Consider the following 12,179-nt stretch of genomic DNA (forward strand, 5'->3'; position numbering starts at 1 on the left):
TCCTCCTGGAAGAGGGAGCCCAGGAGGAGGGAGGCCCAGCTAAGCTCCCAGAGGCTCCTCATGGGAGGACGAGCTGCCAGGTGCAGGATTTTCAGCATTAGCCACTTGTGAAGCCAGGCAGCCAGGGGGAGATCTTCACCAGTGCCAAAGTGATTTGCCTAAAGTCCATCCAATTATCTCATTCTCCTGCTTCCTAAACTCTATTGGCTCCTTAGTGGCAATAGGATCAAATAGACATCCTTATGTAGGATATTAAAGGCCCTCACTATCAGGGTCCCACCTAACTTTCTAGCACTGGGGAGGGAAACGGTGAACCATTCCAGCATCTTTGCCAGGAAAACTTCCTGGACAGTATTGGTGTGGGACACAAGTACACAGTAACCGTGGCTCTATGTGTGTGTGAGGCCCTGTGCATACGTGTATCGTTGGGGTTCATCCTTTGTTTTTGTCTTGTGAGATCATTAGCTTCTACTTGCCCAATTCTAGTCTTTAAAGACTGGTTTTCAGCTATGATCTTTTGATTTTCCTTTTTGGTTGGGTCTAACCTGCTTTTCATGGCTTCCAGCAGGTCAATTCTGGTCTCCAATTTGCTTATTATTTCAAGTGATTTCTGTGCGTCTTTTTCCACGGGGGAGATTCTGTCTTTTGAACTGTTATTTTCCTTTTGAATTACTTTCATTTTCCCCCCACTTTTCTTCCCATTGTTCCTACATCTGTCTTACTTGATTCTTGAACTCCATTTTGAGTTCCTTAAGAGCTTGTGACCAATTTCCATCTTGGGGGGAAATTTTGGATGTTTTCTTGTTCGTCACTCTTTGCTGTCGCCTCTGTACTCTTTCTCCGTGGAAGTTATCCAACGCCAGAGGCTTTCTCCGTTGTGTGTTACTTTTTTGGTGCTTGTAGATGATAGTTCTTAGGTGCTGATGGCCTTTGCTGGGTTAGTTTAGTCTTTTCTTCTCAGCCAAAGTCTGAGTGAGGAGGCCAGGCCTCTAGAGGTATAGCGCCTTGCTCTGGGGCCCCAAGTCTCTCTGCCAAGGCTTTGTGCTGCTCTCAGGGGTAAGACTGGCGCCCTCAGCTAGCTCCCAGCAATTGAGAGTTTGCCAGGGCCTTCGCTCTGACTCTGGCGCAGGAGGTGGGTGTGGGGGATCAGCTCGCGCTTTGGTAGGAGTAATTCTACCCCCTTACCGTGTGGAAATGCCCAACCCCTGCCTCCCTGCCAGGCTGCCCCCTACTGCAGAGCCCCTTCCCTCGTCTGATTGTGATTTTTGTCCTTTGGAGACGCTTTGTCGTGACTGGCAGTGGGGAGCTGCTGAAGTGCCTTCTACAGGGCAGCCGTCTCAGGGAAGTCCCTGTCCTTTGTTTCTGAAGAGGTCCCGTGACGTTGTCTTGCCTTGTGAGTGAAATGGATCCTCTCTCTTAGCTCAGGGCAGGACAAAAGTCAGGCTGCCTCGCCATGGCCCAGGATGTGGTGGTGACAGCTTCTGTGTCTGATGGTGCTCCGCAGGGCCTGCTCCAGCCACCTCCGTGGCAGGTGGGACGCTTCATTCTGATCCTCCCCTTCGGCCAGAAAGTAGGCCCTGAGCTGTGGCAGAGAAAGGGCCATCCAGAGGGCTTCTCCAATGATCTTGTTGCAGAAGACCCAGAAGGCATTTATCCTTTGCACACAACTCAGGACCCGAGAGAAGTTTCAAGTCGAGTCCTACTCTCTCCTAACTTCTCTCTCGGGCTTACTCTATTAAAAGCCTATGCTCTACTGTGCTATAGCCAAAGGCATAGCCATCAGTAACCTGGATTTTGCCTCAACCACAATGAGGCCGTGTTCCCCAGAGATAAACAGAAATGCAAATTAGGCAGAGAACAAAACCTCTACTAAAACTTTTCTATTTTCCTAATGGGGGCGTGGAGTAAGTGTTTTCCTACTTTTCATTTAATATAAATTTTCTACAGCAGCAGAGAAGGAAACCACATGGACTTCTACGGACATTATTTTGTCCAAAGCTTAAAACAAGTTAATGATTATACTAAAGCGCTGCACATGTTATCACTGGCAGCTTTAACAGTAGTGTTAGCATATATCAGCATTTTAAGAAATTTAAATTTTGTTGCTAAGTGCTATCCATCAATGTTAACTACAACTCTGCTAAGACATAGTCAATACATTTTTGAGAATTGATGTGAATAAAAAATGTATTACTCTGTGGCTAACCCAATGATGCAAACGTCCTCTGAGGTAGAGTGGTCTGAATGACAGGAACACGGTGTGCTCCCAGGCCCTCCTGTAAAACCTACTCATTCTGCTGGGACCTGCTGGACCTGTCACTTGACTAGCATTGCTTTCAAGAATCTAAGGTCCATGATACCCCGCAGCGAAGCACTAGAAACTATTTTGTTGGAAGAATAGAAAACGGGACGCAGATGTGACGACATTCCACAGAACTCCATATTTTGACGTTCCAGAAACCTATGGTTTAAAGCAGTGAATGGCCTCTTTTTCAGGGAGGCAGCTAACACTAGCAGCATAGGTTCTTTGCAACGCTAGTAACGAATGGGGAATTTAATCAGTACAGGAATGACATAATATACTGTTGTACTCCGATGATATTTCTTTTTTCCATTCAATGCCAACTTAGAAGAAGGTTTCTATGGCTATGCCCAGGCTTCTATGTTTAGACCTGTGCTAGGACTCTCCCAAATCCCCAAATACTTTATTTCTTCATCTACGTACATTTTGTTTTCCTCTAGTAAAATATACAGTCTTCAAGGGTGGGGACTTCCTTGTCTTTATATATCTAGTTGCTACAAAAGTCTTTAGCACACAGTAGGAATGTAATAAATAACAGCAAATTGAATTTGATCATTAATTACTTAGATAAAAGTATACAGGGCATGTTTACCATACCCTCTATACTATATGCAGGGCCATAACTTCTCTCAAATCCCATTCTGCTCATATATACAGTATGTTGGGGTGATAGTACCCATTTCATAGGGTTGTCATGAGGTCCTAACAAGATATTGCAGATTAAGTGCATATTAAAGCACTATATAATGTGAATGAGCTGCATATAGATATTTTCTTCTTAAGCACATAAAATAGTAAATATACTTTCTTATTAATAACAATCTATAAAAATAAGATATTCTATATAACTTTTAACAAAATAACTATTTTTATAAGTCATAAAACATATCTAAAGAAACAATAGCAGAAGAGAAACAAAGGAATATGAGAGGACACAGTCCTCTTCAAAAATGATTCACTGATTTTAATAGGTTGAAATATATGGGAATAGAATATATATATGGAAATATATGATCTCTGCTATGATTTAGCATTATTTTCTAGAGAGAATAATATCTATTCCCATTGCTACTAAGAACCCATTTATTCCATCTGTATTGTAAAGATCTATAATTTTATAGTACTGAGTAATCTCAGGATTAGATTGGACAATTTGGGTAAAATTGACAATAATGTTTTTTCAAAGACTACAGAAACAATCCAAGCTAGATAGTCTTTCATGATTTATTTTAATTTCCCCTCAAAATGATGATATAATGACTTTTAAAGAGATGATTTTAAAAATTCATGAGATTAATCTTTGTACTGTTATATAGAATCCCAGAATAAAAGGACTTTCACTATCTATTTCTTAGTTTTATATCAATAGCAACACAATTTCTAGAATGTTAATTTAATAGCCTCTAGATTGTTTCAGTTTCTATGTGACTACTCAACTTTTTTTCTCAAACAGGAAAGGTATTATTTTGCCAAAGTGGAAGTATAGTAATGAACACTAATTTAAGACAAAAAAACCCCACAACACAATAATTCATATTTTGTTAGTGCTAGATGAAAGCACCCCTGAGAAATAAGAAAATAATGACCAGGCAAAGATGATGGAATGGAAATTTAGCAAGCTTAAGTGAGAGATATAAAATAGAGCATCCATGCCCATTAGTGCCTTGTTCTGGGCTGGTCAGTCCCCTGGAAGTTCAGGTCTGATATCGGAACAAATCAAGATACTCATAGGTTGTTCAACAGTTAAAAGATTCACTTAACCATATGGGGCAAAGGATATTTAACAAAGACAAGCACCAAGAACCCCTTGAATTGATTCAGCTGAGAGCAGCTCCCACTGAGATCCAGCAACCAAAGTGACTCAGAGCCCTTCCATTTCCTTGGAATTGCTTGGTACGCAGGAGATGAAAAAGTGACATCAACAATCTGAGCCAAATCTCAAAAAATGTCTCAATAAGTAGTCCTCTCTGAGTCGGAAGGTCAAATAACAATCTGAATACCTTTTAAGGAAAAGCTAGCCTTTGCTGGATGGAGTGGGTGGTGAGGATACAGTTTCTACCCTACGTGTCCCCATCTTTTATTGCTCTATAACTCGCAGACTAAGTTTTCTCCTCTACTGCCTATCTAAACCTATCCATTTCAAGACTGACTTCAAACCCTTTCTCCTTATACATATATTCATGTATATCTAATTTCTCTAACTGGAGGGTGAATTCTTTTAGACTAGGGCCTATATCTTGAGTTCTATTTGTATCTCACGGAGCACTAAGCACAGTGAAATATATATAGTAATTATTTAGTAAATACTTGCTGAATGAATGGATATTATTTGCACATTAGATTTCAAAGCTACTCACCCATAGTACAATGGAGGCAGTGTGGTATAGTGAGAAGAGCACTGGATTTAGCATTAGGAGGCCTGTGTTCAAGCTCTGCTAGTAACTTCCCCATTTCTGGGCCTCAGGTTCCTCATCTGTAAAATCAGGGTGTTGGACTAGGTGACTTCAAAGGTCTGTCTCAGCCCTAAAATTCCATAACACTAATATCAATTTCTTACCCTTTGTAATTATCTACCCTGTGACACCTTTTACTTAGTTCTCTTTCCTCAAGGAGCAATAATGAGTGCAGAGTATAGCTCAAGGCACAAAGCAAAATACTAATTTAGGTATCTATGAGAATTCTTTCATAATTTCAGAGAGTTTAAAACTCTTCTCCAGAAATCATTTTCCTAAAACTTGTATCCCTTTCAGTTCTAAAATAATTTGATTCTATGAAATGATACAATTTAAAAATATATGATATTTGTAGTTCCTGGTAATATTCCTTTGACACTACCTCCATTAATTTTTTTTTTACCATGGAAATAGTTTTGAAGAGGCACATTTCTCCCATAAAAAGAAGAGAAGAAATATGAAATAAAAACATATTTTTTTAGCAAACTTCTAATGATTAAGAGTCCAGGAGAGGGAAAAAACCATAAATGATTACAGGGGAATAAGGAATCTATTTTCCAATGGAAAAAAGGCAAGAAAAGAAGGGTATTTAATCAAGTGTAAGCATGTGTAGAAAGAAACCTCAACAACCAAGAAAGCAGTTCTATTATGTTATTATAATCCAACTATATAATCTAAATGCCAACAAGTAATGTAATGGACTATAAGAACTGGTTTGCAAGAGGAGGGATTGGAAACCACAGTGCTCTGACACTGAACCGTTTCTAAGAGTTGACTTGCTCAGCAAGTGAAATAGCCAAAGGAAGACTGACAAAACTATGCAGAATTTGTTTTTGAACTTTCAAGCAAGTGTCTTACTAAAACAAATTCCTTGCTTCAAGCAGTCACTTTTGATAGCTGTTTCTAGAAAGAAAATAATGCTACCAAATAAAAAACTGGAAGAACATTCCAAATCTCATTTTACTCTGTTCTGACAATTAAATTGTTTATATTGAGTTTGGTCTCATTTTCCAACCAAACCATAAATGTTCACATAACCATTCATTTTTCAATTTGTAATATTATAGTGAAAATTTTGATTTTGCACTTCTGAGACAAACTGATGTTTTAGACATAAACTGGCTTGTATCTATCAATAATATCTAAGCAGAAAGATTACCAAAACAGGAATAAACAGAAGTGGGGTGAAAGGAAGAATTTTTGAGAATGTTCACTGCGGGAATAAAAAGCTATGGAGAGACTCGTTTGTCTTCTTCTTTTGAGTATAATACAAATGGGTGCCTCATCTACTGCCTCTACTCTTCCTGCCATTAGCATTGTTTTTTTTTTGTCTTCCTCTTTCATCAATCTGATCCTTAATCCAATAGCCAAAGTTTTTGTCACTCTTTTGATTTGACAACTTGTATTTATTTGGTTTTTGTTTCTTCTCCTGTTCTAATATCTGCTACCATTTGGCTTCTTTCTTTGATAAGAACTTCAGGTGTGACTTGATATCATTATTCCATTCAGGAACCTCTGACTACCCAAAACTGCTTCCCTGCTGATATTTTCAGCTCTGTAGCTGTGCAAATCTCCTCTTCAATTCTTGAACAAATATAGTATTTATAAGCTGATTCAACTTATAACAACCCTTAAAAGAGCACTGCAAATGTGTTATACCATTAATTTGCATACCGAGCAGTTCCCTTTCTGTCAGAGAACTGAAATGCTCATCAAGATCTTAGAGGACTCCTCCGAGGAACCTCTTCACTCACTCACTTGGATGCCATGTTGTTTAATCGGAAGAGAACTCAAGGTGAATAGCTCTGTTTGTCTCTCTGGCCAAGGTGGACCAGTCTAGCCACAGTTCTGATAAGACAAAACAAGTGTAAAATCTTTCTTTCCCCTTTTGCTTTTTGCTATCAAACCAGAGGGGGACAGTATAGAGCAACAGGTTGCCCTCTCAGGCTTCACCTGTCTTGAGTTCTTAGGGGCCACCAGAAAACAATTTCAATACTGAAGCTCTTCTCCAATGGGGCTGAGCTTCTTAACAACCAATGAGAAGTCACCTGGACTTGATGTTTCTTCCTTTTCCTGTACCTTCCAATGGCTTAAAACAGAGTATCTTTGGTACTTTGGTGACTCACTTTTCACTTAAAAGTTAACAAAAAAATGTTTTTCTCCTTGGAATTGACAATCCTTTTTTACCTGATGTTAACCCTCAAATATTTTTATATATGTCGTTTTACATTTTATATGCCAACATATATTTTATATACTATCTCATTTTAAAAAGTTTTACTCTCTTTCTTCTTAACCCAGCAATATGCAAATGAGTTCCTAAGTTCTCAATACAGTCCTCCAACTCATTTTGTGTCCCTGGAACCTTCTTGTAGTTCATATTTTTACAGTTTTTAAACAATAAAAAGAATTCCTTTGTTCCTTTAAAGTCATTATACTGTTTTCACACAAATGAGACATCATTCTATGTCTTTTACAAGATGATTTAAGGCTTATATTTATGCCACAGTTAATTTTCTGTACCAAACTGCTTAATACACCTTTTTTAACAGGTTTTATTAAGCCACCCCTCCCCCCATTCCTTTTAGGCACTGAACTGTTTATTTCCAATAGCATCCGTATTTGACATCCTTTACTTATTGGCATAATTTCCTTTTTCTGCTCTTTTAGTACTAAATTGTTCCATATGAATTAGTCCATAAAATTTTAACATGCCTACTATGTGCCAGACACTGTGCTAAGTCTGGGGATACAAAGAAAAGTAAATCACAGTGCTTGATCTCAAGAAATATACAATCTAATGGAGGAGACGGCCTGCAAACAACTACATACGAACTATCTATGGAGAAAACAGGAAATAATAAAGAGAACGAAGGCGCTTGACTCAAGGGAGTCAAGGGAAAGGCTGCATGTAGAAGGGGGGATGTTAACTGGGGCTTAAAGGAAGCCAGAGACAGAGGTGAGGAAGGGAGAGCAGAGGGCCCCCAATCCAGGCAGGGGAGACAGAGCCTACTATGTGCCAGGCACTGTACTGAGTGCTTTAAAAATATCATCTCATTTGAGCCTCACAATAACCCTGTGATGTAGGTGCTATGATTATAGTCATTCTACACTTGAGGAATCTGAGCTGGGCAGAAGCTAAGTGACTTGCCCGGGGTCACAGAGCTACTAGGTATCTGAGAGTGGTTTGAATTCATCTTCCTGACTCTAGATCCAGAATTCTACCCATTGTGACACCAGTTGCCTCTAGTACCTTAGAAGCGACTGCACATTTTGCCACTATGTAACTTTCACTAAGTTACATTATTTAATTTTGCTACTAAATTCTTCACTGCTTATTTTGTTATTTTTAATTGTTTTTAACAATATATTCCTAGGTGCTCCATTTCCAAAGCTTTTATGAGAGTAAACTATAATTTGAATGATTTTAGATTTGTTACTACTACATTTTTCTGTATAAGCACTCCGTGATCTAGCCTTTCAATGCTTTATTTTACTTTCCTTAAATATTATATATTTTGTCTTTTTTAAAAGTCCCTTCTTTTCATGAACATGATAAGTCTCAGAAAAGTATTTGAAATGTAAATTTCCAGCAAATGTATTTGATTTTCCTACTGTCACATACTATAACATTAGACATATTCTCTCACTGACAAAATATCCTGACAGACTCAGCTGAAAACTTTTAGTTTAAGGATTTAGACAACGACCTGTCCTTGGCATGTTCATTGTTAGAGAACACAAAATCAGAGTCATAGAATCACATAATGGGAAGTAACCTCACAAGCCAAGAGGTTCAAACCTCTCCTCTACAATATCAAATGTGGTCATTTAATTTTTGTTTTAACGACCTATCAGATGATAGAAACTGCTCTTGCTAAGGGGGAAAAAGCCTATTAAAAAAATCCCTACTTTCTGTCTTAATATCAGTTCTAAGACAGAAGAGTGGTAAGGATGAGGCAACCTGGGTGGTGACTTGCCCAGGATTACACAGCTGGAACGTGTCTGAGGCTAGATTTGAATCCATACCCTCCCACTCCAGGCCTGGTGCTTTATCCACTGTGCTACCTGGCTGCTCCCATTATACATTTCAAACGCTGTAATTTTTAGGAAGTTTTGCTCTTCTCCCACTCATTGCTTTGTTTTGCCATCTAATTCCTCTTCCACATGATATAGTGGAAAATAGCTATTGTGTCCCCCCTTTTGGACGGCCCAACTTATTAATGTCTTTCTTTAAATGTGGCACCCAGAACCAAACACAGTACTGCAGATGTGGTCTGACCAGGGCAGAACCCAGTGGGACGATCATCTGCCTTGATCTCTTAAGAGCCTTTTTGGCTGCCATATCACACTTGACTCACATAGAACCCACAATCTACTTACACCCACAGCTATTTTTCAGATGAACTGCTATCTAGCTACACCTCCTCTATCTTGTTCTTCTGAGTTGTGTTTTTGAAGCCAAGTGTAAGACTTTATATTAATCCCTTATAAAGTGAACACCGTTAATGATTCAGTCCAGGGTTTCAAACTGTCACAGTCTCTGGATCCTGACTCTGTCATCTGACAGTTGGGCAATGTATTGTTGTACTGGCTGCAAAGAATATAAGCACACGTTTATCCATTGATAAAAAATATTAAGCAGCATGTGCTCAAGTCCAACACCCTGGGGCATTCTAGTAGAAACTGTCATTTAAGGTAAAACCGCTATGTAAAACCACTAATGGCTACTCTTTGGATCTTGTCATTCAGCTAGTTCCAAATCCACTAATCTTACTGCTGTTTAGCCTTCGTCTCTATCTTGTCAGAGTCTTTCTTCAAATCTATGCCACCAGAGTCTACAGCAGTCCCCCGGATCAACTAGCCTGTTAAGAAAGGCAATAAGCTTAATCTGGAATAATTTGTCGTTGACGTAGATCTTTATGAACATCACTTCCTTTTAACTTAACATCCCTATGATAATACATTCTAAAATTTTGCCAGGAATCAAACTCAAGTTCACTGATGTATAGTTTTCAAATGAGATAATTATAAAGGGGTTAGTACAGTGCCTGGCATATAGTAAGTATTATCAAAATGTTAGCTATTATTAATGTTGTTTATTGTTGTTCTTTTCATACTCTACTTGCTTCCTTTTATTGAAAATTGGAGACATTTGCCCCTCTCTCATCTTTTATTCTCTTTCTTGTTAACAGGATAAAGAGCTCACGGGGGAGCAGGAAGGACTGGGTTTAAGTCCTGACCCTGAGCAAGTCACTTCTCTCTACCTACCTACGTCCATAAAAGGGGTTTTCTCAATTGGAAGTTCACTAAATAGTCCAATTAAATCACAGGTTCAGGTCCTATCCTTATCCCTCTTCTTGTCCTTCAAAGGTTATTGACTCGGCATTCATACCTGCAAGTACATTTAGTACTCTGGAATTTAATTAGTCTGAGGCTAGTAATTCCAAAGCTTCAGAGGCATCTAGGCACCATGTCTGACAGTCTATGCAGTATTTCATGTCCAGACTCTGCAATGAAGGGAGAGAGGTTTACTTTATTAACTCTTCTCTGGGGCTAAGCTTGGTCATTATAATTAATCACATTTTAGTTAGCTAGTTTTTGTTGTTCTTTTTATCTATTCTATAGTAAATTGTTGTATATATTGGTTTCCTGGTTCTGCTTCCTTCACTCTGTAACAGTTTGTCGAGATCTCTCCAAGTTTCTCTGGATTCTTCATATTTGTTCTTATGGAACAGTAATATTCTATTATGTAACAATTTGTTCAGCCCTTCCCCTATTAATGGGGTGATACCTTTTTATTAATTTCCTATTACTTGCCCTTGCTTCTTACTTCTTTGCATAACTTAAAAAATTCAAGCTGGTTAATGAAACTCCTGGGTAGTCACACCTCACTCTTAAAAAAACTTTTTTTTTTTTTACTGGACTTAGTTCTTTTTGTCTTTTTCAGAACTTCATTAAAAATTATTTATTTAGAATATTTTGATATGGTTACATGATTCATGATTTTTCCCTCCCCTCTTTCCTCTCCCCACCTGAGCTGACAAGCAATTCCACTAGGTTATTCATGTATCATTGTTCAAAACCTATTTCCATGTTATTCATATTTGCAATAAAGTGATCTTTACATCAAAACCCCAATCATATCCCCATCAAACCATGTGATTGTGTGTTTTCCTTCTGTGTAGAACTTCACTGTTGAAGATTTCCATTCTTTCTAGGATGTGTGTCTTATACCTAGGCTTTCTTTTTTCCTATTGCAAATTTTAAGATGTCATTTTCCCTAAAGATTTTTGTCAATTCTACTTCAGCAACCAGTTCCTATTGACTAAATTCCTTGTTAGTCAGAATCAAGTCCAGAAGAGCACTTATCTTCATACTCTGTCTAGTTTTTGAAGGAAGGAGTCTATAGTAAGTCCTCTCTCTCTCTCTCTCTCTCTCTCTCTCTCTCTGTTTCACACACTCTGGCCAAGAGCACATCACCCCAATATTTTAAGTCTTCATTTAGATTCTAAGAACTTTATGGAGAGTGAGTGGCATTATTATACTTCAGTAGTAAATGCTGTAGTCAAACCCAAAGTGTATGTCAATCTGAAACTTGCTTATATTTTTAGGCTGTTAAAATATGCAAAATCAATTGGATATTTTATATATTCTATAAAATTAATCATAAATCCAATTAATTTAAATGATTCCTATATTTTTATTCCTTTGACTGATAGACTATAAGATAATTGATACAATTCATTAGTATTCTTTATCATGTTAGTTGCACAGAAGACTAAGGCAACAAATTGTCTCTAAAATTAATCACAGAATTAAAGGAAAAAATTTCCCCCTAAAATAACCTTGCTAATTTGATTCTTACCTCTAACTATAAAAATGATGACTCATTCTTTTCCAACTCATTCTGCCACTTTAGTATGTCTTTTTAGCTTATAAGAAATGCAACCGATGAGACTGAGTCTGTAAACTTAATGATCACCTAATGTTCAGTAAATATTCAGCTTTTAAACCAGTAATGCACAAGATCCAATCCTCAACGTGGCCACCTGTAATTATCCAAATTGAAAGGAAGAAACTGCTTTTTGTTTCCAATTACAAAAAGAGTCAGTTTGTTATATAAACCTGTTTTCCTTTCTGATAAAAGCTTCAGAGATTCAGTCACCTGGTATGGCCCAAGAGCATGGCAGATATTTTATATGTACTCTGAAAAAGGGAATGCAGAAAGTTTTACCCAGATATAATCAGAACCAAAATGGTGAAACCCTAACTCTTAATACAGACAGAACAGGAAGAAGCTGATACGAGTCAGTGGGTGGATGGCATTGGAGAAGGACAATAACACTTGACATTAATTATATATCGTCCCACCCAATCCTAGGCAGGGTATATGCCAAGAAGTTCTTACATTCCTGTGGCCA

The 12,179-nt window shown here is 38.0% G+C and overlaps 1 protein-coding gene across 9 annotated transcripts in view; it reads right to left on the reverse strand.

The window, feature by feature from the left end:
* The window catches only part of STAU2 (staufen double-stranded RNA binding protein 2), a 420,348-nt gene that overhangs the window by 36,605 nt on the left and 371,564 nt on the right, over positions 1-12,179 (reverse strand). The window contains exon 13 of one of the 9 annotated variants that reach the window (XM_007486964.2): positions 7,676-10,265. The exons of the other annotated variants lie outside the window; for them this stretch is intronic. Coding sequence (XP_007487026.1) covers positions 10,182-10,265 — 84 coding nt within the window. The 3' untranslated portion in view covers positions 7,676-10,181. Of the gene's footprint in view, positions 1-7,675; positions 10,266-12,179 lie in introns of those variants that run through there. 9 annotated transcript variants of the gene reach the window in all.

Source organism: Monodelphis domestica, chromosome 3 (genome assembly GCF_027887165.1).
Source record: "Monodelphis domestica isolate mMonDom1 chromosome 3, mMonDom1.pri, whole genome shotgun sequence".
In the NCBI taxonomy this organism is placed as follows: domain Eukaryota; kingdom Metazoa; phylum Chordata; class Mammalia; order Didelphimorphia; family Didelphidae; genus Monodelphis; species Monodelphis domestica.